This window comes from Haemorhous mexicanus, chromosome 2 (genome assembly GCF_027477595.1).
Source record: "Haemorhous mexicanus isolate bHaeMex1 chromosome 2, bHaeMex1.pri, whole genome shotgun sequence".
Lineage (NCBI taxonomy): Eukaryota > Metazoa > Chordata > Aves > Passeriformes > Fringillidae > Haemorhous > Haemorhous mexicanus.
In genome coordinates, this window is record NC_082342.1 from 206,993 (window position 1) to 234,528 (window position 27,536).

The following is a 27,536-nucleotide window of genomic DNA, read 5'->3' on the forward strand; positions in this document are numbered from 1 at the left end:
TCTACTATTGATAATTGCAATATACAAAAAATAATTACACTATTGATATAATACAACAGATAATGAAAATTTTAAATTTCAGGCATTTTTTCCCCCCCAATGATTGGCCCACTGTATCTCCCTGGGAGTTCTTGAGTCAGTGCTTCCCCAAAGGTAATATCTGCCTACTCCACTCCATCTCTCTGCTCTGACTTCCACTTTCCATTGTCAGCCAGCCCTTCAGTTTGCTTGCCACCTACTCCTGTTCTACCACTGCTATCTATCGTAGTGCTCTGATCACAGAAAACCCCTTTAGTGCTTTCTCTAAGGTTGGTATTTCTGTGTTGGCTGGTGAACCTACCCATGAATCCTCATTCAGCTGTTTTCTTTGGGACCCACTTCAGCCACACCGGGAATTCACTGCCGAAAGAGCTGAGCCCCCAGGCTACTGGAGCTTGTTCTCACATACCATAGCAACAATGAGAACGATTAAAAACCACCAATAAAGGAAACCTCATGAGGATTATCTTAATCGTTCTTCCCCTTTCTCATGTTTACAAAGTGGATTCTCTTTGAGGCAGGATTTGTCCCTTCACATATCAGCATCGAATACCTGCAGAGAGCACAGGTGATTCTACAATAAAAGCCCCTAACCAAGTCAGCACATGTATCTTCTGGCCATTATTCCATAAACAGGAGGTATTTTTGAATCTTTGAAAGCTTTGGAGCCAGCTCCTTAAGTATTTTTTTGCATATTCCTTCCTAGGATACCTTCTTTATTTGATCCTTAGCCCAAGCATCTGGTTTTGCTGTTCAGCTCTTTATAATATAACATTATCACTGCTATCTCACTAAAAATAATTTCCATAACATTTCCCCTTTCTAGTCTGATGTCTGACATCTGCCCCTGCCAAGCGACACTGGTCATTAAACTGGCAGCAAGCACCCTGAAGCTGCAAACACAATAGAGAGCTAAGGTAAAGTAGAAAAGAACAATTTGTTATCAATCCAGGAGCCCCAGAACCTCACATGGATTTATGCAAAGCCTTGTGCAGTGGCATTTTAACCAAAACAAGCAACAAAACACGCAGAAAAATACATTTGCCTGATAAAGATTACTTACTAGGTTTGCATTTAAAGGAGACAAGGAGGAATTTAGTGGTTCCTGGACACAGATCAGGCCCAAAAACCCGACTATTGACAAGGAGTTGGCAGGATCTCAGGTTTTGGCATTCATCCAGTACTTTCTAGAACAATGGGCAAAAAGGATAGTCTTGACAACAAGGTATGAAGCTATACAGCAATGAAAACACTTAGTTGTACTTTGTTCTACACAGGAGAGAAATCACAACTTTTTGGCTATAAACATGCAAGAAACATCTGCATCATTGGATCTAGGCCATAGCTCTAGTGGGCTTGGAGTCATGGCCAACTTTATGGGAACCCATTCATCACAGCCACACTCACAGCAAATGAGGATGTTACCAACTTGTTGTTGTTTGTCACTCTTCCCTCTGCCAAGCTGTCCTGAGTGCCACCACAGCCTTGATGGTGCAGAGCCCAGAGCAAGTGGAAACACACAAAGCCCCCAGCTGTCTCACTGACATACCTGAGGCACTCTTACACTCCTGGGCACATTTATGGGAGTGCAACGTCCAGGGAAAGCATGGCAACAAAAAAGGTGTCTTCTTAAACACTTCTTCTTGATCTGCTTACATGTACCTGAACATGCTCTGTAAATAATCTTCACTTGAAAGAGTTCTGACTAACAACAAGTACCAGTCAAGCTTTAAGCCATGTGTAGGACCTCCTGCTTAAGGGACACTTCCTTCTCGCTTGCAGTTACACACATTGTCAGGGATTTACTTGAGTTGCCACGAAAAAATTTCAGAATTGGTTTGATTGGATAGCACAGGTGTGCAAGTCTATCCTCAGCCTCCTTGTCTTGTTTTGTGGGGTGTTTTTAATGCTGTTTTAAGGACATATCTACCACAAATTTACTGGCCCAGCAATATATCCTGGTTCTTACAGTGCAGCTTCCCTGGGGTGGCAGCAGAGCAAGACCACAAGCAGGTCAGCAGTGTTATACACAAAGTGTTATGTGGACTCTCTCCCAGTCTGGCAAAAAAGGACTGAGTGCCTGTACAGCTCACACTGGTGCTCCCACTCCAGCTGTGCTCTTGGAACTGTAGCTGCAGAAAATATGAAGACAGTGCCAGGGCCAGTCTGTCCAGCTTTTAACACAGTCACAAGCCAAACACCTAAAACCACCCAGTTTAAATGCAGCAGTGTATTTAGGAAATTCTTATTTGCCTCCAAAACTCAGTTAAGAGAGGGCTTTTCTGACACTGGTTTTGGATAGTCTGTGTGGTTGTACACAGGATTCATGATGTTTAAAATCATAGCAGGCTGTGACAAAGGAGGGCGTTACCTGCAGGTCACCCCACTCTTAACCGGAGTAACTGTAATAAACCATTCTGATAGTTTGAGGTAGTCGCTCAAAGTCCATGGGAATTTTTGCTTTTTTTCTCATCAGAAGAGGTCTCAGTCATACCAAGAGACCAAATCACAAATTTACCACTGTGGTGGCACAAGCTGCATTCCTATTTCCAGGCTGAGAGAGTTGGCAGTGGCTGGATCTCTGTTGTCATCACTGGAAACCTTCCCTCCCAAGCAGCAATGACACACGTTGGCAGCACATTGCAGTGTCCTACAGCTCCCATTGGCAGGGGAAGAGGACATGCATCCAACACTTTTGCAGCATTAAATGCACTCTAAAGAGTTTAAAAGGGAAGGAAAGCACTGCAGACTTAATTTTATCAGTCAATTTTCCTTTTACAGAGTTGCAAGTCGAAAAAATAACTCCTCCTTAACTGGGTAATTCTGGAAGGGACCAGTGGAACAGAGTTCCATCTTTAGTAAATAGAGATAGCTGTCCCCTGCTGAGTCACCTTCTGTTTGCACCTGAGCTGAATCATCTCCTGTGCATCTGTTTGTGTTTTCTCCTGCCTAATGTGAACAGCACTGTCATGATGCTGTGCAAAGCACACAGCCACAAAGGCAAACAGTGATACTCAAAATAGCACCAGGCAGTCACTGTCTCGAGCCAGACCCAGCTTTGCAGAGAGCCCTGAGACAAGAGGTCTCTGTAATACGTGCCTGTGATGCTTCCTCCCAGCTACAGGGCATCATCTCAGCTGCCTGTGCAGACTGCAGATCCACTCCCAAAGGGAAGGGAAGCAGGGATGAGGTCACTGGCGCTCTTTTCTAAGAAATCAGTTTACAAGATGTGTTCCTTCTCCTTAGAACTGGAACTCCTTGAGATGCAGAGCATTTGTCTCTGACACAAATTCATGGCCTTGCCAAAATGCTTTCATGCCTTTGATCAGCCACAGTGCCCAAATGATGATGGTAGTTTATATAACAGTTACCCCATGCTGTGTTTATTATATTCAATGGAAAAAACTGCCCGTGGAGACCTCACAAAGGCACTCACAAGCCCAAAATAATGGTTGGTGCCACTTTACTGCAGCCAGTAATATAACATTAAGGATGCATCTGGCCTGCTGTTTTTGGTGGAGAGATGTACTTTCACATGGCCCACAGGTCATGTCTGGAATGTCCTCAAAAATTGCAGTACAGCATGGGTGAGCCACACTTATAAAATTGCTCTAATACTGTTTCTAGAGAGAGGATATTACTGCCAAACCACTTCATAATACCTTTCAACTCAGTAGTGGTGGGAACAGACATTCCTTGATGTCAAGAAGGATCGTGTGGTCTACAGACAGAAATGTTGCAAACTCCATCAAAACTTCTGTAAGGCTTTTACAAGTTTAACAAAGAGAACATGTTCAGATTCCACTGACTACTCCTTTTTGCAAGGATTTACTGAATTTGGAATAACACTGGGTATTTTTCACTAAGATGAAACAAGCCTTTGACAGCAGGGTAAGTCAGACCTTGTTACAAAAGTCTCCACAGCAGAAAGTAATAACTGATGAAGTATAAATCATTTTAAGCTATACTGAAGCAGGCCCAGCAAACAAGCCAGAGGATGTTGCTGATACAAATCAGTTAGTCACAGAAATGCAGGAATCTGCAGAAATTCTTGGGATTTGCTGTTTAGTTGTTGCTGTGCCTTTTCAGTGAGGGAAGACAGGCATGCAACAAGCGAAATGCCAACCAGCATGTCATCTTACTAGCTGGATTTGTAACCCTGCTCTGTCCAGAGCTTGTATCCTCCCCTGGGGTCAAGGAGGGCCTGTGTGATAGATTAAGTCTGGTCAACTCAGTCATCACCAGCCCTTGCATGGAAAGGAGCGGACTATTTTGGGGAACTTTAGGAATGGGGTTTCCAAAGCCAGGTTCATCACAACTGAAGGCAATCTTCAAAGCTCTCACAATCCCATGGTAATACCCTGCTGTCCAGACAAACCCTTCCTGCTGTAACACTTTTGGTGGAAAACTGCCATAGCTACAGAGTTGTCTTGTTCCAGGTTGAGAACACTTGCACAGAAATGGCAGGGAAACCGTCAAGAACATTCTGTACCTTGAGAACCTTTACAACATGTGGTACCTGCAAAGAGGTGGGTGCCACGCAGTTCCTGGGCTCTGCCATGCTGGTTTCAGGCTCCCCAGCACTGCACATGTGGGGGTCCTGCCCGTAAAACGCCGACTGAACGCTGATGGTTGAGTGCCGAGGGCAGTGCAGGCTCAGGTGCTGCCCGTCGCAGGCATAGGCAGTGTGATTCTGCAGGAGCTTCGTTAGGTAACCTAGAAAATATTCAGCTCTGTTACAACCAGCACAGGAAATGACAAGCCCGTTAGATAATAAGAAAACCACAGTCAGTCTCCGGAAAGGGCACTGCAGTCAAGGTTATAGGTCTGGCCTGCAGCCACCCAGTTCTCTGAATGGGTCACCCCTGACGTGCTCGTAGCACCCTGGGCTGGGAACACGAGCTCTGGTGGCAGGGCGTGCGAGCCCTCCCAGCACTCCAGCAGGATGTGTTGTACGGACAATCCCTGGCTCAGGCCCTTGCCAGTGCTGGCTGCTCACGGTCCCAGGGCGTGTCTGCAGCACTCAGAAGGGTATTGCTGGGTTTTCTGGGCCAGGTTCTTGCATTCCAGCCGCCTAAGGTATTCCTTATACATCTTGTTAAAAGGATGTGCTGCACTTTTGGGCTCGTGGGCAGCTGTGTTTCACACACTCTTAAGTATAATGGAGGAAAAAAACCCTCGCATTTTCTTGTGGGAACATTTCTTGTTGTGGCTGAATGAGGGGCTTTTTTGTATCATCAAAACAAAAATTTGTTTTCTCAAAGAAAATACTGAAAAAAATTCCCTCCTTTTAATTAATTAAAATTTGCCCTTAAAGTAAAATGTGCCATTTAATTTTCATACTTCTGCCCTTCATAAACTTTCCCCAAAGACAAGAAGATTTCAAAAAAGTTTTTAAATAGAAACTTTAGTACTCCAAGCAAACGATAGGAAAATCATGTAATCATAGAATGGCTTGGGTTGGAAAGCTCCTTAAAGATCTCCTAATTCCAACCCCCCTGCTACCTTCCACTAGAACAGATTGCTCAGAGCTCCATCCAGTCTGGCCTTGAACACTTCCAGGGATGGGTCAAACATGTCGGTTCTCTGGCATATTTTCCAGCTCCAGCTGTGCATCTGGATAATGAAAATCAGCTTCCCCGTCAGTTATTAAGTCTGGAGGAAGGAGAAGCCTGCTCCATCGTTATCTTTACTGTTCCCTGTCTAGAGCCCAGGGGAGGACAGGAGCCAGGCAGATGCACTTCCAGCACAGCAGAGCTGCAGCTGAGTTCCCTGCCTCACTGACCTCAGTCTGAGCACTGGCAATGGAACAGGGACAGAAAAAATTTCATGCTCTGCATTTGCACTCTGGATCTCAAGGAGACCGGTCTAGCAGCAATCCCCACAGCTTCTCACGGGTTAAAAAGAATAACCAAGCCCACAACCAAACCCACCCCTACATTTTCTGTGTAATTGAGATCACAAATAACTGAAGTTCCTTGCCAGAGCCCCTCCTCTGTCAGCCTGCTCCTGAGAGATGCCAGGAAAATGGGCTGAATGCCCAACTGCACCCAAGTGACTTCGCTGTGGCCAGTGCTGCAGAGGGGCCTCCTGTGGCATTTGCTGAACACCTCTGGCATCACCATCGTGGCATGAAGGGCCACAGGGTCAGGGCATTCAGCCCTACATGAGTTGTGGGCACTCAACACCCTCACAGGTACGACCCAATATTTTTAATCATTTCAATTCTTCAGGTTTACTTGGGGCCAAGAGTGCTGTATACAAAACAGTCCAGTATTCCCTAAAGAATATCAGCTATGCTGTGATTTGGATGAGTTCCCTGGCATCTTAACTGCTACTTTGATTCTGCAAATTCCTAATCCAGCATCTAAGCACCTTTCTCCAACAATTGCAACTATTCAATCCTTTAAGAAAATGTCTTTATAAAAAACTTGCTCTGATTCTGTAGGAGCAATATGGTTCACTTGTAAAAATGGACTGGTGAAAATAAGATATATCTTGCTCTCCAACCTTCCAAGCAGCCTAAACGTGACTCTGCTATTACTAAAATCCTTGCGTATTTGCACACAATAAGAGATAAAAATAGTAATGGAAATTGCTGAAACCTAATGTTCTCTGATATAAGAGGAGTGGTGACATAGTATCTAAATTGCTCATCTCACAAGGCAGACCACATAAAGCTGCATTTTTCATTACTGCACACACAGACACGCGTAGAGCAGTCAGTCCTTTGAAGCTCACAGCCCATGCTGAGGGAGGACTCCCACTCCAAAAGTCACGATTTCCTCTCACCCTTCTCTGAACAACTCCTGGTTCCTTCCTGTCCCCTCTCCTCATAGTGGGGCACCGCCTGCCCTGCACCCATCAGTCTTCTCAGCAGCTGCTGCCTCTCCTCCTTTCCTGGGTAGTGTGGCTCGTACTCCCCCTGGTAGAAGCTTCACCTTCTTGAGACCATGCACATCCCTAAGATGTTACTGACTTCTGCTCAGAAACAGATTTTCCCAGAGGGAGCAAATTCAGCCAAACAACAAGGTAAAGTTGGGGGGAAATCGGGAGTGATCTCTACCAGTAATAATAGCCATGGTGATCAGGAGTGAGGGCATTGTGAGGGTTGAACTCTTCGTCAGGCAGCTCCCTGGCCTCTCCTTTCATGTTTACTTCATCAATATCAGTTAGCTGTGAATTTGGGAAAAACTTTATTTTACTACCTAAATATGGGAGCTGGAGGCTGTTCCCGGACTACAGCAGACCTCCAAGTTTGTCCCCTGCATGTCAGAGAAGTCTTCACTAGCTCCTAGACAGCCAAGGAGATCCCTCCCCTTTCCCTGAAGAGCAGGGCAGAGGGAGGGCTGGAGCACAACCAGCATGGGAGTGAGGTCATGGCTCTGTGTTCACTTGGGCTGGGCAATCAGAAGACTTGTGAGTTTTGGGGTTTCTTATCCTGAGCAAAGAGAATTGTAATCAGAACCCACAAAAAACCTTAGATTACTTAATGTTTTAAACCTAATACTGAGGTTTTTTTCTTGTTTTCTGGGTTAGGTAATGGAGGGGGAGATGGTGTTCAGCTGCAGCAGTTACTTTCCCAAGTGTCATTCTGTAATGAGGAGGGCTATAAAGTTTCTCTTTTTTCAGAAATAACAAATGTCACTCTTTAAAACAATATGAAACTATACCAAAAAAGTTAACTACCATGAGAATTGTCTAAATTAGAAAACCTTGGCAATACTGCAGTGTCCCAGTAACATCTCTCCACCTCTGTGTGAAAGCCCCACTAGGCACTTTCCCATTTATCCAGGACACACACTCATAAGCAATGTATGGAGTGCTCTGCATCTGGAATCATGTACGAGGCGTTAGAGACTGGCTCAGAAGTTAAGCCTAAAGCACACAGGCACAAAAAGATCTCATTATTTGGAGGCCAGAAGGTATCATCCCACCCAACTGTCTGTCTAACCCAGACTACTCATTCATTGTAATCTTTTACTGAGACTCAAAACACCAGTACAGAATCCAAGCGTAATCCTTTCTTCCAGAATTAGCCAAATTAGTCACAGCATCCACTGGGTTGACAAAGAACTTCAACTAAAAAAACATAGCACCAGAGAACCACACAAAACACTGAGGCTGAGCAGCTGAACAAAGCCTTACTGAAAAGGACAACTGATAAAATTATTTTTAAAATGACTGACAAAAAAAACTGGCATAGGAGAATAAAGAGATACTTGTTTGTATGAAAAAGAATTCTTAAGGGGTTATAGTTGGCATAATCACTTTGAATAGGAATGATAAGGGTAGCAGTGGACCTGAAGGTATGGAGATCCAATTTTTTTTTTTTTTCTCCTTAAAAACACTGAGAATCTGGGAATTTAGAAAGTTCTGTGTATGTCTGAGCTCCCCAGATGCAAGGATCAAGGAGTAGAGCATTTCAGGCTGTGAGCCCAATGCCCAGCACACACTAAAAGCAATCTCAGCATTAGCTCAGGTAATGTCTTTCGGGTAGGACAGCAGCTTTGCAATGCAGTATTTTTAGAGGCTGAGGCTGAGTAGTCCACAAGCTGTGAAGGTTCTCAGAACTGGGCCTGCATGCACAGATTTAGTAACATCAGTTCCTGTGTATCGTTCAATTTAGTTTAATTAGCACAGAAATTTGCCAGCTCATTTTAAAGACATACCCATCTATTTTAGATCAGAATAGATAGAAATAGCACCCGTACTGTTGTGGGAGTCCCAGAAGGCTAATCCATCCGGTAAATCTCCATCAGCTCCCACAGTTCTGTGAAGAATTGTGCCAACACTCATTAAAAATACACAAGCCAGCTTGGTGAATTTGAAGGAAGGTATTTCATGCAGTGATAGCAGCATAGTTAATAAACTCTGCTACAAACACCATTGGAAGCACGACTCTCTGATATTGACTGGTGTTTGGGATCCAGCTGCAGTACTTCTCCTGCAGTATTTTCTCCGTTGGCTTGTGAAGGAAGCACCGAGGAGAAATTAACTCCCGAGTTTCAGCCCCAATCCCATCTGCCATACCCTCTGCTGCTCTTAAGGCAGCTATGCCACAGGTCATGCTCTGCCAGGGCTCTCTGTCCAGGAGACAAGGAAATCTTGGCATTCCCTGTCACCTGGCTGTCTGCAAATTGTCTGCAATGTTTCTAAAATTCATGACACTATGTTTCTTGCTTCATCATTTTACTCTTTTTATCTAAGTGCCTTGTCAATATTCTGTTTGACTCATTCTAGCCACACTCCATGTCGCAATCTTTAATCACTAAGAAATATACTAAGACAGAAGCATTGTTTATTCTTCTTGCTGTTCAGAAATTAGCACAATTAGCTTTACTCGGCACACGTAAAAATCTGTAATTCCTTAATATATGCCTTCTTGCATGTCACCAATCTGATTTAACTTCCCTCCATGCCTTATTTTTTTCAGTGTGCCTTTTTCCACTGTTCCTCTCAACCCTTGCTCTCTTTGCCAGTGACTACCATCCTACCAACTTCAAACTTCCAGTTGTACTGCAGAGATAGCATGAAAAGTTGGTTTTCTGTGCAAGGAAAATGTTTTTCATATAACCACTCTATTTTTTTGTATTATCTAAATCTTTTTTTTTTTAAGCAAAGATAGATGTTTCCTTGGAAAAACTAGGCACAATCTAGTTTCACTAATAAGACAGGGACAACAAACCCCATTCCATTTCCAAATGCCTACTTTGGTTTCAGAGTAGGCATTTGGTTTGCTTTTCTTAGAATCAGTCCTTGAGACTTTTCAGGTGCCCATTTCTGAAGGAGATGAATCTTATGAGATCCTGCCCTCTGTCCATCTGCCATTCCTTTACTCAACTCATCACCATTTAAGCTTAATGGCCAGTTTCAAACCTGAGGGGTGCAGGGTTTAAAGAAGTTCCTACAAGTTGCACAGGAATTGAAGCCTGAGCTGCTTTCAGTTCAGTCTCAATGACTAATGCTGCAAGTGGACTGGCAGCTGGAGAGACAGGATGGTTATCCTGGAGAGCCATCAGCCTGATGCCAATGGAGCAATTTGTTTCCACTGGCCTTACTGACTGATGAAGGATTAAGTCTGCAAGAAGAAAATGCTGAAGTTAGTGGTGAGGATGCTTTTGGGGTAGCATGGCAATCAAAGCAGTGGTCGAGATACCAGTCACATTTCCCATTCACTGTTCTATCCACATGAATACTTTCCTAAGGAGGTTGTCTTCATTTTTTCCCCCTCATGGATCACAACATGAACCATAACCATCTTACTGAATCTAATTTCCACTGTGTGTTAAATTTGAGGGTCAAATTAAGCAAGAGCTTGATTCTGCTTAAGCCAGAGAAAAGGCCAGGTAACCAGCAGATAATTCAATGCAAAACCTCATTTGCACTCCAGTTTAAACAGGGTTTATTCAGACAGCAGGAGCACACACAAGAAGCCAAGCTGTGAGCTCTTCCTATAAAAACAAACCAAGCCATTATGAATAAAGAACAGACCTGTAAGTTTTTGATCCCAGTTTCTCCAGGAACTACACAACCTCTTCCTCTCCATGCCACTCAGTTCAGACCTGCAGTTATGTGAGTTACATTTTTGCAGAGTGGGAAAGCCCAAGAACCCTGCACTTACACACCACATGCCTGTTCTGTTTCTCACATCCTCCCACAGGTGTTCTCTGTCCTTCATATCTACACTTCCCCATTCCCTTGTGTTGTCTCCTAGGAATGATGCCCAGGGGTTTACTGTATCCCAGTGGCTTTCTGAGGAAATTGGAGAGATCCCTATGCACTTCTGTTTTCTCACTTGCTTTCTGATTTTATTTCCTTCTTGTGTCAGGAAGAGGCAAACTGTTCTTGATCCCCAAAATCTTGGGTCTGCAGTATACTCCACCCGATAGTCAGTTATATTTCTCTCAGCTATTCCATGAAGCCAGAAGGGCAAACACATGTCCTGGGACCTAATATGGAACTACTCCAGTAGAAAAGGAAGATTTTCTTCATCCCATCTAAAAAAGCTGACAAGAGGCATGGGTTAGGGGAGACTTTAAAGCTCTTTTCTGCCCTTGCCAAAAATCCTCCTTTTAGCTGGAGACAGAGTAGCCTCTTCTAGTGCCATTAACAAGAAGTAACAAGAGAAAGACTCTGCGGGCATCAACTGTTTCTGGAGACAGAATGAGAGACTCTTTATGCCCAAAGAGAAAAAACTTCCAATATTCCCAAAGACTGCAAGTAGGAGAACCTCAGGGGCTAGAGGAAAATGTTTGTCTGAAAACTCAGATGTATGATCATGAATCTTCATGTTCCCCAGGAGAGCCAGGGGGCTGTTCATTGCCACCTCAGAAAACAAAACACAGGTTTTGTTTTGCAAACAGAACTTTGACTCAAGCTCTGCATTTTTTTGTATCCCCACTTATATTTGACATTCAGAAAAAAAATCAGAAAATCTGAAAAGATCAGAAAAAATCAGAAATCTGGCAGCTCACAGATCTGCAGAGCTATGATGGTTTATAGCACAGTAAGGCCAAGCTAGAAAAGCAAAAATACACTCCCCACTTCACTCTCAGCGCTTGATGATTTTCTTTATACCAACATTTCTTTGTCCTCTACTCAGTTCTAGCCCAAAGAAATGAAAAGTTTAAAAACTGCAAAACTATTCTGAAAGAATAACTCTTGTCTTCTCATCCAAGATTAAATACAATGAAGAAAAAGAAACAGATATTTGTGGGTTTGAGACCCTCATCCAAAGCCCAGTGAAATCCTTGGGAATCCTTCCAGTGACCATAGCCTTTCAATTAGGTCTTATATAGTGAGTGATGTTTTAAAATTAATTCTAAATTAAGAGCCAAACCTCACTGGTATTTAATTTGTTGCCAAAAGCTACACAATAGACCTTTGAAGCAAAACTCTTAAAATGCCTAGAAATTCAGATTAAATGACTCACCAATGCTGAACAAATAAGGCGTAACCACGCCTCCTTCTGCTCTTCAGCTCCCTTAAGACACTATTTTCTCTGTGTTGGGTAATATATCAAAATATTTCTGTTTTAATTGTAGATTATGGCTGGCAGATGACAGAATTCTGCTAAGTGTTGACCGGTCAGACAGTGCCTTCTCTGTCTGGGGACACTTCCAACAAAAGCTGAGTATTTATCTGGAACAAGTCTGTAGTCCCTTTTTCTAATAAAGGTGAGACTGAAAGCTCTGCCTTACTGGGAAGGATATCAGCAGCAGATGGAGCAGGAAGGCAACAGGGGAGCTAATCCCTGCTATTTATTTTGAATAAAAATAGCATATGGTGTGTTAGGTGCCAGCAATCTGCCCAGGGAGAACAGAGAGAGTTCTGCCCCAAACTTCCTGCCCCAAAATTGTGAGACTCTGATAGACTCAAATGTGTTGGTCTCTGAGTAGTGGAGCTCAGGAATTGAAGTTTTGTGTCTTGTGTCTGAATTCCCCCACATCTGTAGGGGCAAGGGCACCACACAATCCCTTAATTAATTTTGGAAGCCCTCCTTGGGGATGAAGACCTAGCTTACTGTAAAGGCCTCATAAAATGTGTAAGAACTTGACAGGACCTTTTACTTCTCTAACAAGCACAACTAAATCTCATCAGTGGATTTAGCAAAAAATATTAGCACATCTGAAATGTGGCTTCATAAGTTACACTTCCTCGGAAAGGCAAAAAGAACTGCAGGAAAAAGGCTGAAACAAAACCTTGGGTCTCAGCACCATGATCTAAACTAAAATCTCCGTTCTGACACACACCTCTTTATTCCACAGAACAAATCCCAGACCAAAGCCCACTTCACTCAGAGAAACTTTAAACCAGACTTTGAGGTTTAACTCACACATTACTGAAATGAAACACATTTCTAAAATGAAATGCTTTTCTTTAAAGCAACGAACACTCGACTTTTAGAAGGCAGTATTGAGAAGATGCATCGTTGCATCACTCCTTCTAGCACATCACTCCTTCTTTAAACATCCTGGTTGAAGGACATGCTACAATTGCCACAGTGAGTCAACAGAACTGACTCAAGAAAATTTGTACAGGATTTTATCTGACCAACACAAAGCCAACAGAAAAACCTCTGCATCATTGTGGTTGGTAGTGATTGATCCTGCCACATTACTACAAACAAAGCATTTGCTCAAAGCATTTGTTTGCTTTCCTTTTACCTGGGGGAATCTGGGATGGGTGAATGCCACAGAACTTAATGGAAACTTTTAATGCAGAAAGGTCACAGGAGCAGATTCTATTTCTTGGGTGAACTGGTTTGCTTTTTCATTAGATCCACTTGTTTCTGTGGTTGGGTCAGGAGACCAAGTCTATGGAGTTAAAGCGAAGCTCAGTTCTGTCTGAACTGTTTTGCAAGAAAAGACAGAAAACTTGACACCAGCGGACAGAGATTAAAAGGTTCTACCCCTAAGCAGTGGCTGCTTTCTATTAATGTCCAGAAAGTAATTCCTCACCCCAGTTATGCAAACACAATTACTTCATTTTTGATCTTCAGTTACAGCCACATTTCTTGAAAGCTGCCCAGAAAACCTGGCTGGGACTCAGGTAAAGAAAGGGAGACTGAGTGGTGAGTGAGCCAAGGAGGCGAGGTCAAGCCTGAGCTCAGAGCAGCAAGGAGAACAGAAAGAGAAGGAAGGAGCATAAAAAAAGGGGTGGATGGATGTTCCTCAGTGTTGCCAGAGAGAAGGAGTTTGTTCCCAGATGGAGAAGGGGTCAGTTCAGTTTGTCAGCAGACAGGAAAAAGGTAGAAGGAGTGGGGATAGGATGGACAGCTGAGGCCTTTTCCCAGTGCCAGCATGGAGAGCAAGGGCATGAGAGGAGATGAGGAGCAGTGATCCCTGCTCTTGGGAAGGTACCCACAGAATGCCACCATCCCCAGCCAAGCCAGCTCTCCTCAGAAGCTGGGCTTTCTATAGCACCAGGACACCTACAGTGTGAAACACTGGAAAGAAGTTTGCTGGATTTGCCAGCTCCTTGTTTGGCCTGTTGTGGGAACCAGTCCTTGAAGACAGAGGAGTTGTGAGGAAATGGCTGTAATGAAGCCCTGATGTCCTGAAAAATGGCCCTTCTGGTAGTGTCCTGAGAGCCCAGGGTGCTCAGAGACTGGAGAACCAGCAAAATTCACAGCAGCCCCCTGGAATGGGACTTGATCCAAAATGTGAGAGCTACTAGCGATCACTGAGAAAATAAAGAAATATTTTAGCTAAAAGGTGTGCTTTGTAGAACAGGCATGAGGGGAAGAAAATTCTGTAGCTGTAGGATCACTCTCATATTCATGAAGGTCTAAGGAAAGAACTGTGGATTAAATCTCTCTTCTTCCAAACCTCCAGCTTTCAGTTTAAATTTGGGCATGAATACTTGAATTCCACTTTGAAAAATTAATCACACTGAGGACTGCAGAACTCAGAGCACATCTCCACTTTCAGTAACTAATGGAACTAATAAATATAGATTCATGGAATCATTAAGGTTGGAAAAGACCTGCAAGATCATCGAGTCCAACCTTTAAATTTCTTGTTTGTTGCTTCAAGCTGCTAGAGAAACATAGACTATGCAGATCTTTATTGCGTCAACATAAGAGAAACTATTGTGTCAAAATAAGAGAAACTCTTATTTCCCATAAGAGAAACTATTGAGTTCTCACAGAGCTGAATTTTTAACTGCTGCTGGTGTCTTATTTCAGAACACTTTTCTCCCCTAGAACATACCAATCCACAAAATGTTATTGCACAGTGAAGAAATGTCTCTCTTAAAAAAACCTAACCAAACAAACAAAAAAAGCCAACAAAATAGACAATTTTTTTCTCAATGTTAAAAGCTAGAGAGATGAGAGCAAGAGCCTGCAGCTGTAGGTAGTGGAAAGGATAGAGACCTCAAATACAAGTCAAACTTATAAATATTAATAATGACCCTTCACTATACACTGCTCCCTGCTCCCCTTTCCAGAGCATCACAGAGATCCCAGGAGGGAGCCTCTTTGGGCTGTTCCAAGCAAATGGCGAGGTCTGATGATGAACAAATGGGCTCTGGGCAGGGTGGAACTGCTGCCACAATTGAGACTTGCATTAAGGGAACAACAGGGATTACACGGGCAGGTGCTGGAACCTGGCAGCAGTGTAGGAAGGAACTCTGGAAAGCTGTCAGAATGGTGAGGAGAGGAGGAGAGAGGAAAAGAGTTTGGGCAGTTGGGGCAGAGGCCTCATTGCACTTGGCAGCTGCAAGGCACTTGAAACGGGCCAGGTTTGTGGCCATGTATATTCAGCAGAGCTCAGGAAAATCCAGTTGCTGTTCCTGCCGAGGGAGAGAGCAAATAAGGGAAATCAGCAGCTCCACAAACTCGTCTTGAAGCTGCTGTTATGGAGCTTGTAATTCTTTAACAGTATTAAACAGCCTGAGGATGGCACTGCAGGCTGTCATCTCACCTCTGCCAACTCCTGGGCCACAGTACCTGCTTTTGAAGCAGCTAAAAACTTCTCCCTGTGCTCTGCGTACATTTTTTTTTTTTAAGGTTACAGTAACATTTTGGTCTTTTCTGTCATTCTAGATTAGATCTCCATGTTAAAATAAAATGTGAGCAGAATTTGTTCAGGCCTGGGAGCTTCCCAGTCTGGTAGGAATTCTGGAGTCTGCTTTCCTTATTTACTAAAACGTCTGCATGTCATGTTTAATATTGATCTCTGGGGCGAGATACCTTTTTTCCATGGGTCATTCTACCTATTTGGAAAGCTCAGTGTGCAATGAATACTGAAGACAGCTGTACTTCTGAAATTAATCTTGGATAGCCTTATCTAAATAACATCATTTTAAAAATGAGCAGACTTTTGTGAGAGGAACTTTTCTACATAAAGGGATAATTTTTAACTCAGTGGCTAGTTGAAAAGGAAAATTCGAACATTTGTTTTATGTTATTGTGGAGAACCACCATGTGATTCCAAAACTAACATCCCAAACCAGCAGTTAAGCAAAAAAAAAAACCACCAAAGAATGAGACAGCAAGCATTTAAAAGCCTTTTACATGTGAAAGGAATTGAATATGAGAAATGTAGCTTATCCAAGTACGTAATTCTGGTTTTTATATTTCATGGCTGCTTGCTTAGAAATTTTCAAGCTTGTGGAGCTGGACACAATTTAAAAAACTAGAAACTGTATTTTTCTGTTGCTGAGGAAATAGTTTCTACAGAACCATGACCAGAATATTGAACTGTATCAACACGAACTATATTAAAATGCATAACAACACATATTGGCTATTAATTATATATTAACTTTGTTCCAGTGCACTCGACTGGCTTTTGAGAAGTTCTGCTCTGTTCAATACGGGAAAGGCTTGCTTTCTGCCCTAGAGGCAGTTCCATAAGCTTCCAACTGCCAGGAATATGCTGTGCTCACTGAGACACATAGAGAGGAGAGAAACAACTCTTCCAAATAACTTTCTAACAGCAGTGGGATGTCCTGGAGCACTAGAAAAGTTACAAGAGTGCAGTTTTCACAAACAAAGAATACAGACTGCTTCCTCATCTTGGTGGAAACAAGGATATTTTCCCAGTTCCTGCAGTCACTTCACTTTGCAGTGATGCAGCACCTTCCCAGAGATCTGTCATTCCTGGGTGACAGCTGGTGCCACTGCTCCCTGGGAAGGGACTCCCCTCATCCACTCGTCTCACGCTGTGAGGCTTCCCTCCCAGCAGAGAGAAGCGCAGCACTTGTTCGCTCCCTCAGGGCCCGACTCCAAGTCTCCAGGAGAAAGTGGGAACCTTTCCAGGGACTTCCACGCACTTTTGGTCAGGCCCTGGCCGATCCACGCCCAGCGTTCCCACCGCGCAGCGACAGCTCAGCTCCCCGTGTCCCTTCCCACCTGGCCCCTCTGGAAGCCCTTAACCCTCTCCTCCTTCCTGCCTTCTTCGCGGCACATCGGGCCCGCGCTCCCCGGGGTGCAGGCCCGGGACACGGCCCCGCACAGGGGTTACGGAACACGGAGCGCTCCGGGAATACGCGGCTCCGTGCGGCGCTCCGGCCGGGAGCCCGCGGCCGCTGCCCTGGATGCGGCCGGTCCCCTCGGGGCACTGTGGGGGGCTGACAGCCCCCGCCAGACCCTGCCCGCGGCGTGCCCGCCTCCGCCCGGCCCCTCGGAGCTCCGCAGCCCCCCGCTCCCGGGAGCCGTCACTCGGTGCCCGCCCCGTACCTGAGAAGTCGGCGAGAGCCGCGACCTCGGCGCCGCACACAAGGACCACGCAGGACAGGAGGCGGAGGAGCAGCCCGGGCTCTACCTGTGCGCGGCGTGGGTGCTGCCCCGCATCCCCGTCCCTCATGGTGCGGGAGAGGGCGGCTCGGGGCGGGGGGCAGCCCCGCCGCTTCACATGGTGCAGCCGGTCCCGGCTGGCGGCGCGTTCCCCCCGGGCCGCCGGGCGCCCTCGGGGCTGCCCTTGCCCCGCGTGGGAGGAGGAGGAGGAGGAGAAGGGGGAGAAGGAGGGCGAGGGCGGAGCAGCCCTGCCAGCGGCCGCGGCGGGAGCGAGTCCGGCCGGCGCGGGCACTCGGGACGCGGGGGCGGCGGGGAAGGGACGGGAAGGGACGCGGGCTCCCGGCGGCGCCGCGCCGGGCACTGCCCTCGGCGCACATCGTGCGGCCGGGCTGACTCAGACCCGGCTGCACCTCGCCCGCCCTCCCCGGCTCTCCCCACCCCTCTCCGAGCCGTTCGCGCCTCCCTCCTGGTCAAGAGGCTCGATTTCACCGTCTCCCCCCTCATTCTTGCTTGGCAATGGTTGGAGGATTGCCACGGACTTTCACACACACCGTGACTCGACCACATTTCCCCGCTTGCGTTTTTCCCGAGAGAGGTGCAAGGTGCTCCCCATCACTCCCTGTCCCCCGCAGCCCAACTTCCCTGCGTTCCCTTCTCCAGACGCCCTCGGCTCCCGTGCCAGACCCTGCCGAGGCTGCTGCTCCAGCCCCGCTCCTGCCCTTCCACCTCGGCTCACGGGTCTCTGAGGGAACCCAGCTGGGACCTACGCCTGGCAGGATCTCTGGAGGAGGGATTTCAGTGAGCAAACAGCACTGACTCTTCCGTGCTGCAAGAGGAGCACCTCTGTTTCCTCACACTGACACCACCTTACCGCAGCTCCGGGGCCTGAGGACTCTAGTTCAGCGTGCCTTAAGTGCGTAGGCTTGGCTTAAAGCCTTCACTGCAAAGTGAGAAAACATCTTGAAGTCAGTTTGAGAGACTTCAAGTTGTTCCCTGAAATCTTTTGTGATACAGAAAAGTGGACCAGTGAGAAGTTCAAACAAATTGTCATTACGACCTGCTAAACCACCTTCCTATGTAATTTGTGCTTCTTTTAAGGTATGAGGGACTCAAGGGAATAAATCAGGACAGCTCCCAGTTCCTGTAAGAGCTGTCCTCAGGAAAAAGAGCTTAGAACCAACACTGGAAATGGGGCACAAAAGCATCTTTTTTCCTGGGGCTGTGGGCAAACATGAATATCCAGCTGTTTACATCCTGCCATGCATGATCACACTGATCTTTCTCTTGAAAAAAACCCCCACAAGTGAGTCAGTGAAAGATGATGGAACCAAACTAATTGTGTTAAATCTATTCCTCTCCTCCTGTTCCAACTGAAGTTGGACCACATCCAGATTTGAATTTCCGAAGTCTGGCACCTCTTTTCAGAGGTTACACTGAACTTTGACCAAATTGGTCTTCATGTTTGAATCTGAATCTACTTTTGTTCCTCTTCACACACAGAAAAACAACTGGATAACACATATATTAGCCTATGCTTCCTTAGTCTTGGGCAGATAAGAGCAAAATGGGTTTCACATGAACCTGTCCGAGGTCAGGGACATTCCATCAAGTGTTACTGAACTCAGATAAATGGGATCAAAGATGCCGAAATAACAGTACAAAATCACCCTGAAACATCTGCAACTGCAAACACAGATGGGGAGAGAGAACAGTAGCTCTGCAGGTGAAGCCCTTGCTTCTGGCTGCTTCAGATAAGGACAGTGTTTACCTCCGAACTCAGCCAGTTACCCTCTGCCTTCCAGCGGGGGAACTGGAAGGAGACTTGTGGGAGTCTGCCCCAGATGCCTCCCCAGAAAAGGAGGCATCCCCTCCTTTTTCCCCTTTCCCCTGAATGATCAGGTGACCTTGCACCTGATCATTCAGTCTGACACTTCCTGCACCTGCTGTCTCTGGTCAGTCCCATCAAAGGCAGAAATGAATGCTGGGGAAGAAGCAGCAGACTTTTACAGAGAAGCATGTGGAGGCCATACTTGGATCCTCTAGAAAGGCATTCCAGATAATTAGGGTGAACTTACCTGTCTATCCCAACTTCCTAGCTGCTGTAACCTCGTATCTGCCATAACTTCAGGTGAGTGCAGTCAGACCATCTGTGGCTTCAGGATGCCAAACCTCCACTCCCTGTACAGCCAACAGAGAGATATCTCATACTCAGGCCACCTGCTACTGCTCTAGCAGGAAGTGTTTCACCTCCTTCTCTCACATCTGCTCATTAATCCCTGGAACAGATGTCAATAATGACCACTCAGTCTGTTGTGAGTAACTGAGTAGACAATAGATCTGTGACAAGTACACAATCACTGCAGAAGAATATATAAAGCATCAAAAATAACTGGGAAGTATCCCATACTTGTGCTTGAAAGGCTTTGAATCAGAAGGTCTGATGAGCACTTGTGAACCCTCTTTTCCCAGTGAGACTACATAGCTTTTTCTAGCCTGGTGGTGCTGTAAGCAAAAGACCATCCCAAAGTGCACTCATGAGCCTGGGATGCTTTTGGCACTCTGCAGGTATAGCCCAAAGGCAAAGGCCATTTCCAAGAGGAATGACTAAACTGTAAGAGGTTCAAAACGTAGGTAACCTCCAGGGAGGTGAAGCACAGAGGGTTGAATGACAGCACAAGAGGCAGCTGGGTGCTCCTGCTTGTAGACATCTGTCTTCAAGGGAAGCCTTCCTAAGAAGGAGGAAAACTTATGGACACTGTGGCTGACAGGGACGGAATGGCATTTATATTTTTTTACACATATGTATATATAAATATCTATGTGTATACATATAGTGGGTTTTTTTCTTTTCCCTCAGAATGGGGCTACTCTGCTATTCAAAATTAACCTAAAACCAAGTAACCTAAAATATAAAAAGTAGTCTTGCAAATCTCTGCTATTCAGGGAATAGCAGACATTTGCAAGACTACTTTTTATATTTTAGGTTACTACCCATCACTACCCTGTGATGGGTAGTGCTTAAATATTAAACTTGGAGACAGTAGTGTAAAACATAAAGGCAGGAAGGGAGAAAGTGTTTATCAGAATGCAGCTCCTAGAAGCTGGCAATATTCAGTTGCTGGAAGATAATATAACTAATCCAGACATGTTCAGCATGCAGAATTACAGAATCTCACCCCTGTCCTTTCCTCACAAGCAACAGGAATTAGATTGCCTTTTTTTTTTTTTTTTCCCCAAAGGAAAAAAAAAAAATCATACGAAAGTCCAGGAGTCAGAATCCAGGAGAGGTATCACATCTGCTTCAGACAGTTTCTCTCTTTTGGACTTGGGGAGAAAAGAAATCATTTCACAGTGCCAGAAATGCAGGATTTGTGTTGTTACAAGGAAGCTTGGCTAAAGCAAAGCCAGAATTTGAGCACTTAACTTATTTTTCTCCATATTATTAATTTTTCCCTGAACTTCACTCCAACTGCCAATTCAAAACTCATATAATGACTTTGTGTTTGGAAATTCCAATAAAATTAGTGTGTCAGTTAAGTAAACAATGTGAAATAAAAGAAAGTGAATGTGAAAAAAATAATGTGAAATAAAATAGACAGTTCAGTAAGATGGCCTAAATTTGTCTAGAAGTGAAAAAAATCACTAGATCTATTGTACAATAACAAAAATTGTCAGAAAAATACCTCAGAAATATTTTTTCACACAGACACATGTCTGTGTTTACACTTCTCACCACTAAATCCCCTACTGCTTTTTCTTCCTGCTTTCTCCCCTATAATTTTTGTAAGAGCTGATATTTGTAATTTTCATTTTATTCTCCCAGAATAAAGTTTCCAAGAAGTTCCCTAATGTTCTTTTTGGCTTTTGATGATTAAAACAAAACAAAAAATTAAGAACAAAACCCCAGGCTTTTCCCACATTTTTAAAAGTTTTATATTCCTGCATTCTGACACAGACAGAATCTACAGGACAGTTCAAACAAGTGGGTTGCTATCCTCTGTCTGTTTCTATGGAAATGAGTGTCAGACCACTTAAAACAAAGCACATACTTTACAGTAATCACAGTATGGTGATTATTTAAAATAACAGACTGCGTTTTTCCCAATCCTGCCTCTATTTCTATGGATACAAGCTGAAAATAGTTGTAGAGAAGCTTGTTCATCAGTTTTTTCTAACTCTAAATGTGTTTTGGATGCTGTAAATTCTCACAGGGTACTATGGATAATAAGACCTAACAAGATCTTCAAGTGTTCTGTAATTTGAACTTGAGAGGACCAATTCGGTGACCCAGAGTTAAGAAACACTCTCGTGTGTGTAAATAGAAATTTGAATGAATACCGAGTGAGTACTCTACACAGCAGGTTTAGAAGGAGGGGAAATATTTGCTGTTTTCTGCTATTTTTTGACTCGCTTCAGAGAGAGCAAGCTCAGCCAAACAAGTTTTGAGTTTTGTGCTCATGAGCTGCTCCTTGGCCAAACTAGTCATAACACCACAGAGACCCTGACCGCTTCACAAGACAGAAGATGTGGCCCATGAAGTTTGTAAAGCCAATCTCCTCACGTTTCACTTGGAATGAAACCTCACTCCATTTCCTCACCAGGCACAGCAGAAAGTCCCCACTCCTCACCCTCCTGAACGCTGCCAGTCCTGCTGGCATTTCTCCTGTACAGATTACTTTTTCTAGCAGTGCACCTGGCACTTGTATAGACATGAAGTAAGAGGCACGTCCCATCTTATAGAGCTTACTGCTGGAAACAAGAGAAAACATGACCTAAGGTGGAGGCAGAACAAATGCACCAAGGAAAAGGTCCTGGTTTTGTTGCTCTTGCCCTCTTGAAGCACCCAAGTCGCCCCTGTCACTTCCTGACATGATGCTTCAAAGACACACTGGGAAAGACTATGTGTCTTGCCTCTCAGTTTAGGAAGAACATTAGGACAGAGTTGCTGGGCGGACCACGGTCTTGGAAATCAACCTTTTTGTGAAAGTGCTTTATTATGGTTTTATAAGCCTACCTTTGACGGGTTGTTGTCACTGTTCCCCTTTAATAAGCCCTGAAGCTAAGATTTTCCAAAATGACTAATGATTATGTACTTGAAATTCAAGACTGAAGCTTTTTAAAGCCACAGAATCAATGTCAAAACACTGAAAAAAACTGTGGCTTTTCCAAGAGCCTTGAAAAAATCAGGCTTCAGGGTCTCTCAAGTTAGGTATGTAAAGGCATGGAAAACTGGCAGTGTTTCAGAAAAGAGTAACCCATATCAATATCTAATCAGTGAGAGTTGATAGTTTTGAGATCCAGACCTCAGGCTAATTCAACCTGAGCACTGTAAAATTAAAAACAAATAACAAAATTTGAAAGTAATTATTGCAGTGTTTGTAAGTGCCTGCTTTTCCCATCAGGACTGTAAGGGCTCTCTGGTAAATTCTGTGACTCAGTGATTATGTCAAACTAACTCAGACTGGATGATGCTTGAGGATTATCCCATGTGCAGAAGGTGGGAAGGATTTCAGTACACTGAAGATACCCTGAGTATTGCAGTAGATTCTCAGAGGTGCTTACAGCATGTGCCTCCTCTAGCTCTTCACAGCCTGCTCACTGACCTCCCCACTCTTCTGACCTCTTCCCTTCTTTTCTGATCTTTCCACCCATCTTCAGCACCTGGGCACGCAGCCCAGCTCCAGACTCACACCATGCTCTGACTCAAACCCCTGATGCTCATAATGCCTTGTCCATACCGACAGGCTCTAATATTCCTTGTGGGAGGAAGACAAATTGCCATTAGCCAGGCCTAAAATGCACTCCTGCTGCAATAACTATGGGATTGGAGGAGGAGGGAGAAGAGGAGGAGAGGTGGTTTTGTTTTACAGCATCTAGAGTAAAAAAAGTTGTGGTTTTACTTCAGCCTTGCCAGCCCACTCATCTCCTGGGTCCACACACTGACCTTGCACATCACCCGGACTCCTCGATGCCAAACTTCTTGAATCAAGCACTGCAATGACTGTGTCTCCAAGTGTATGACCTAGCACTGGGCTGATCAGAGCAAGGATCATGAGTATGGGGCACAGGGCATTCAGCCATGTGATGGCAAAGAAGTGATAGTGCTGGGAATATTCCCTTCTGGGAGGCTGTGCTGAGGAGATGGTCCTGATATCCCATCCCTTGGCAGCATCCACCCTTGCTCCTTCTGTGATCCCATGCCTCAGGGTGTCAAAGGCTGGAAAGCAGGAAGATTTGACAAAGAGCTCTATATCACACTTGAAATTTTGGGAAAAACCGAAGGAAACTTTTCTGTGGAATAATTGCGTAAACCAAGGGCAAACATTGAGAACTACAGTTTTAGAGATGGGATTTTGGATTAAATCCATGCCCTCTGAATGCTTTCTGTAGTTAATTTATACATAAAATGAAAATATTATTTAAGAAATGAATGCATTTCTTACTAGTGTAGGGTAGGGGATCACAACTCACAGATGGCCTTGAAGTGAAACCACCGCAGAGGTTACTTTAACTGGGGCTCCAGTACCCAACCCAGTGGTTTTAAAGGACAGGTTTGGGCTGGGATTAGCATGGGCCATGCTGGGATAGCTGGGGTCATGCACAGGTCTGTCAGCAGTCCTACTCAGAGAGAGTCCCTCATCTGTAGGGAGAGGCTGTAGGCCTGGAGATCAGGCTGAGTTTGGGAAGGGTCATGAGGACATGGTTAGGGAGTGGTGTAAATGCATATCAGGAGACTTAATCCTGAGGGGTGACAAGTACTAGCTACAGAACAGCAAGTATCCATGGCTAAAGGCTGGAGAGAGGGGCTGGCAGAGAAGGACAGCAGTGTTTAAGGCTGAAATCAGAAGAGAAACCTTGGTGAAGCTCTGTGTTAGAAATGCAGATTTCTAACAAATCAGATTTTTGTCTTCAGGACTGCATGGGTGAGGATCCCGCAGCAAAGAAAAAGGTTCAGGTTTGGGAGGCAAAGGCAAAGAAGCAGGACTGCAGGACTGGGGCTTGGCTGATTGTATGCTGTTCAGGGCATGAAAGGCTTCAGAGGTCCTAACTGAGGCAGGAAGGGGTCGCTTGGCTCGATTAGTCTGGTATCTAGAACTGTTCCTTGAACAAGGCAGAGAGCTGAGGTTCATGCAAGGGACCAGGAATTGTTTTTCAGACTTGAAAATGCCAGAGGGGCAGTGTGTAACTTGGATATGATGATCTGTTCATCTGGCAAGAACCACAGAAGAGCATTTTGATTTACTGAAAACTGGACAGCTCAGAAGTTGCTGCTTGACTCATTCGCTGCTCCCATCTGTTGCACATATAAGCACAGCAGAGCAGATGCATTTTGTCTGGGCCTGAGGTCTTCGACTGGCCCTCCACAAATGCTGCTTGCCAAAAAACAGACTTAGGGGGGGAAAGCTGTCAGATATAATAGAGAAAGAAAAGGACATGAGTTTCAAAGTGCACTCCAGCAGAACATGGAAGTGACCTGGCTGGAACTGAAAGCAGCAGTCTGCTTCCCAGCCTCCTGGAAGCCTCTGACAGCTACACAGGCAGTGAGGGGAGAGAATAATTGAACTTGAAATGAAATGAAATGAAATAATTTTCAGTACCGTTCTGCAGTACTTTTTAAAATACTAGAACTATGAAATATGGAGTGATGGTAACTATCAAGCTTGTAAGTCTGGTAACTAGGACTTTTACCTTGAAGATGTCAGTATGGGTACTTTCAGCCTTTTAAAAGCTGTCTTAAATCAAATCTTTTTGCCTGGCTCTACTAGCTCTAGCCTTCCTTTCCATCCCCTCAATAACAAAGCAACTCCCTCTTGAGAATGTTATTTACTTTCCATATTATGTGCCTATCAATTTCTGGAATTGCAAATGTATTTGGATACCTGCATAAATTTAAAAACTGTAAGGCTGAAACAAAGGATTCCCATCATCCAGAAGAATCAGCAAAAATGTTTTATGGAAGAACTGAGAAGTCTGTACCTTTGCATAGAATTTGCTATACTGAGGTGAATTCCAAATGCCTCTGCCATCTAAACAAGCAGAAAAATAGCTGGAATGTAGTGAGTTAAATTTAAGTATTCCTAGAAATAGGAATTATTAGCAGAGCTTGGAGCATGATGTCACTAGCAGCAGTATTATGCTTTTAGCTTTATTCTCATAAATTACTTAAAAAAGCCCTTGTACCTAGTGTTTAGCAATTCATACTTTCCCATTTCCTTTTTATCCCCCCAGTATTGTGTACTCCCTTTATTTTACCCTTTTCTGTCTTCTAACTTCAGCTTCTTTTATTTTGTTCCATCGTCTGTTCTCAAAACATCACAGCATCTTCTGCCAGTGTGAAAGCATTTGTTCATCCTAGGTCTCAGAATGGCTGCGAATATTGCCCTCTTCTGGATCACTTTTTTTTGTGTTTTGCTAAAAAAAAAAAAAAAAAAACAAATCACAAAAACAGTTTGAAAAAGCCAAGGAAGATACTAACGTTACTTTTATTACTTGCATATATGAAATAAATTCTGGTTTGGATTTGGATAGATGTTTATTTTGATTTTTTCTTACTGAACTAATCTACTCTATCTTCCACTACTGTTTCAACTGTTGTCATTCCATATGAAACAGTTTATTGGAAGAAGGCTTTTTCCATTCCTCCTTATCACTGTGCTTGTCCTGGAATAAGTCTTGCTGAAAGCAAGGGAAGAGTTTAGATTTTAATTAATCTGGGCCTGCCGTCTGGCAGTGGGATGCCATTCTCCCTTTTCTGTCACTCCTTCCCTCACAAATAGTCCCTCTCTATCTCTCCCGTGACTGGAAAGCCACAGTTAGGTCACCCTGAAGCCTTTCCCTCTCCTGGAGAGAGAGGAGTATCTGAGGAAGTTCTGTCCCCTCCCCGATTCCCTGCGCTCCGTGCGATCCCCTTCCACTCCGAAGTTTAAGCCGTGTTGGTTCAGGATCGCAGTGGGGGCTGCACTCTGGGGAAACTGGGATGACAAAAACCTGCTTGGCCTTGCAAGCAGCGATGGATGAGAGACTGCTGCAGATGGGACATTGGGAAGGAATTCCCGGCTGTGAGGGTGGGCAGGCCCTGGCACAGGGTGCCCAGAGCAGCTGTGGCTGCCCCTGGATCCCTGGAAGTGTCCAAGGCCAGACTGGACGGGGCATGAAGAAACCTGGCCCAGTGGAAGGTGTCCCTGCCCATGGCAGGGGGTGGGAATGGTTACGGTCCCTTCCAAACTATTCCATGATAACTATTTTTAACTCTTTTTGCCCACCTCGGCACTGGTCGCTGGGGAAGCCTTCCCGCTAGGGCGGGCCGGATCCTTCACGGCCCCGGGCTGCGCCCGCTTCGCCCGCCCCTTCCTGCGGGAGCGGTGGCGGTTCCGGGGCGGGCCTGAGCTGGGTTCGGATCGGGCATGGCCGGGAAGCGGAGCGGCGAAGCCGGGGAGCGGAGCGGGGAGCCTGCGGCCAAGCGCGCCTGTGGCCCGCGGGACGAGGAGTTCAATGGCGCCCGCTTCAAGGCGCTGCTGCGGGACCCGGCGGCCGCCGCCAAGGGTGAGGGGCTCTGCAGGGCGGGAAAGGCGCCCCCTGAGGCGGCCGGCCCGGGCTGAGGCGGCTGCTCCGGGCTGAGGCGGCTGCTCCGGGCTGAGGGGGCTGTCCCGAGCTGAGGGAGCTGCTCCGGGCTGAGGGGGCTGTTCCGGGCTGAGGGAGCTGCTCCGGGCTGAGGGGGCTGCTCCGGGCTGAGGGGGCTGCTCCGGGCTGAGGGGGCTGCTCCGGGCTGAGGGGGCTGCCCCTGGCTGAGGGGGCTGCTCCGGGCTGAGGGGGCTGCTCCGGGCTGAGGGGGCTGCCCGGACTGAGGGGGCTGTCCCGGGCTGAGGCGGCTGCCCCTGGCTGAGGGGGCTGCTCCGGGCTGAGGGGGCTGCCCCGGGCTGAGGCGGCTGCCCCTGGCTGAGGGGGCTGCTCCGGGCTGAGGCGGCTGCCCCGGACTGAGGGGGCTGTCCCGGGCTGAGGGGGCTGCCCCGGGCTGAGGGGGCTGCCCCGGGCTGAGGCGGCTGCCCCGGGCTGAGGGGGCTGCTCCGGGCTGAGGCGGCTGCTCCGGGCTGAGGGGGCTACCCCGGGCTGAGGGAGCTGCCCCGGACTGAGGGGGCTGCCCCTGGCTGAGGCGGCTGTTCCGGGCTGAGGGGGCTGCCCGGGCTGAGGGGACTGTTCCGGGCTGAGGCGGCTGTTCCGGACTGAGGGGGCTGCTCCGGGCTGAGGGGGC

The 27,536-nt window shown here is 45.9% G+C and overlaps 2 protein-coding genes across 5 annotated transcripts in view; one reads left to right on the plus strand and one right to left on the minus strand.

The window, feature by feature from the left end:
* The window catches only part of EVA1C (eva-1 homolog C), a 41,302-nt gene extending 14,660 nt beyond the window's left edge, over positions 1-26,642 (minus strand). The window contains exons 1-5 of one of the 4 annotated variants that reach the window (XM_059870569.1): positions 26,551-26,642; positions 25,541-25,699; positions 19,363-19,465; positions 4,559-4,755; positions 1,103-1,226 (exon numbers count right to left, since the gene is read on the minus strand). In XM_059870569.1, coding sequence (XP_059726552.1) covers positions 1,103-1,226; positions 4,559-4,630 — 196 coding nt within the window. In that variant the 5' untranslated portion in view covers positions 4,631-4,755; positions 19,363-19,465; positions 25,541-25,699; positions 26,551-26,642. Of the gene's footprint in view, positions 1-1,102; positions 1,227-4,558; positions 4,756-8,753; positions 10,079-17,230; positions 17,650-19,362; positions 19,466-25,540; positions 25,700-26,550 lie in introns of those variants that run through there. The other 3 variants (XM_059870553.1, XM_059870561.1, XM_059870544.1) reach the window with 3 other exon arrangements.
* A 12-nt stretch (positions 26,643-26,654) lies between these two features.
* URB1 (URB1 ribosome biogenesis homolog) overlaps positions 26,655-27,536 on the plus strand; it is a 39,940-nt gene continuing 39,058 nt past the window's right edge. Inside the window, exon 1 of the mRNA XM_059870411.1 lies at positions 26,655-26,830. Within this exon, the coding sequence (XP_059726394.1) occupies positions 26,692-26,830 (139 nt within the window). The 5' untranslated portion in view covers positions 26,655-26,691. The remainder of the gene's footprint in view (positions 26,831-27,536) is intronic.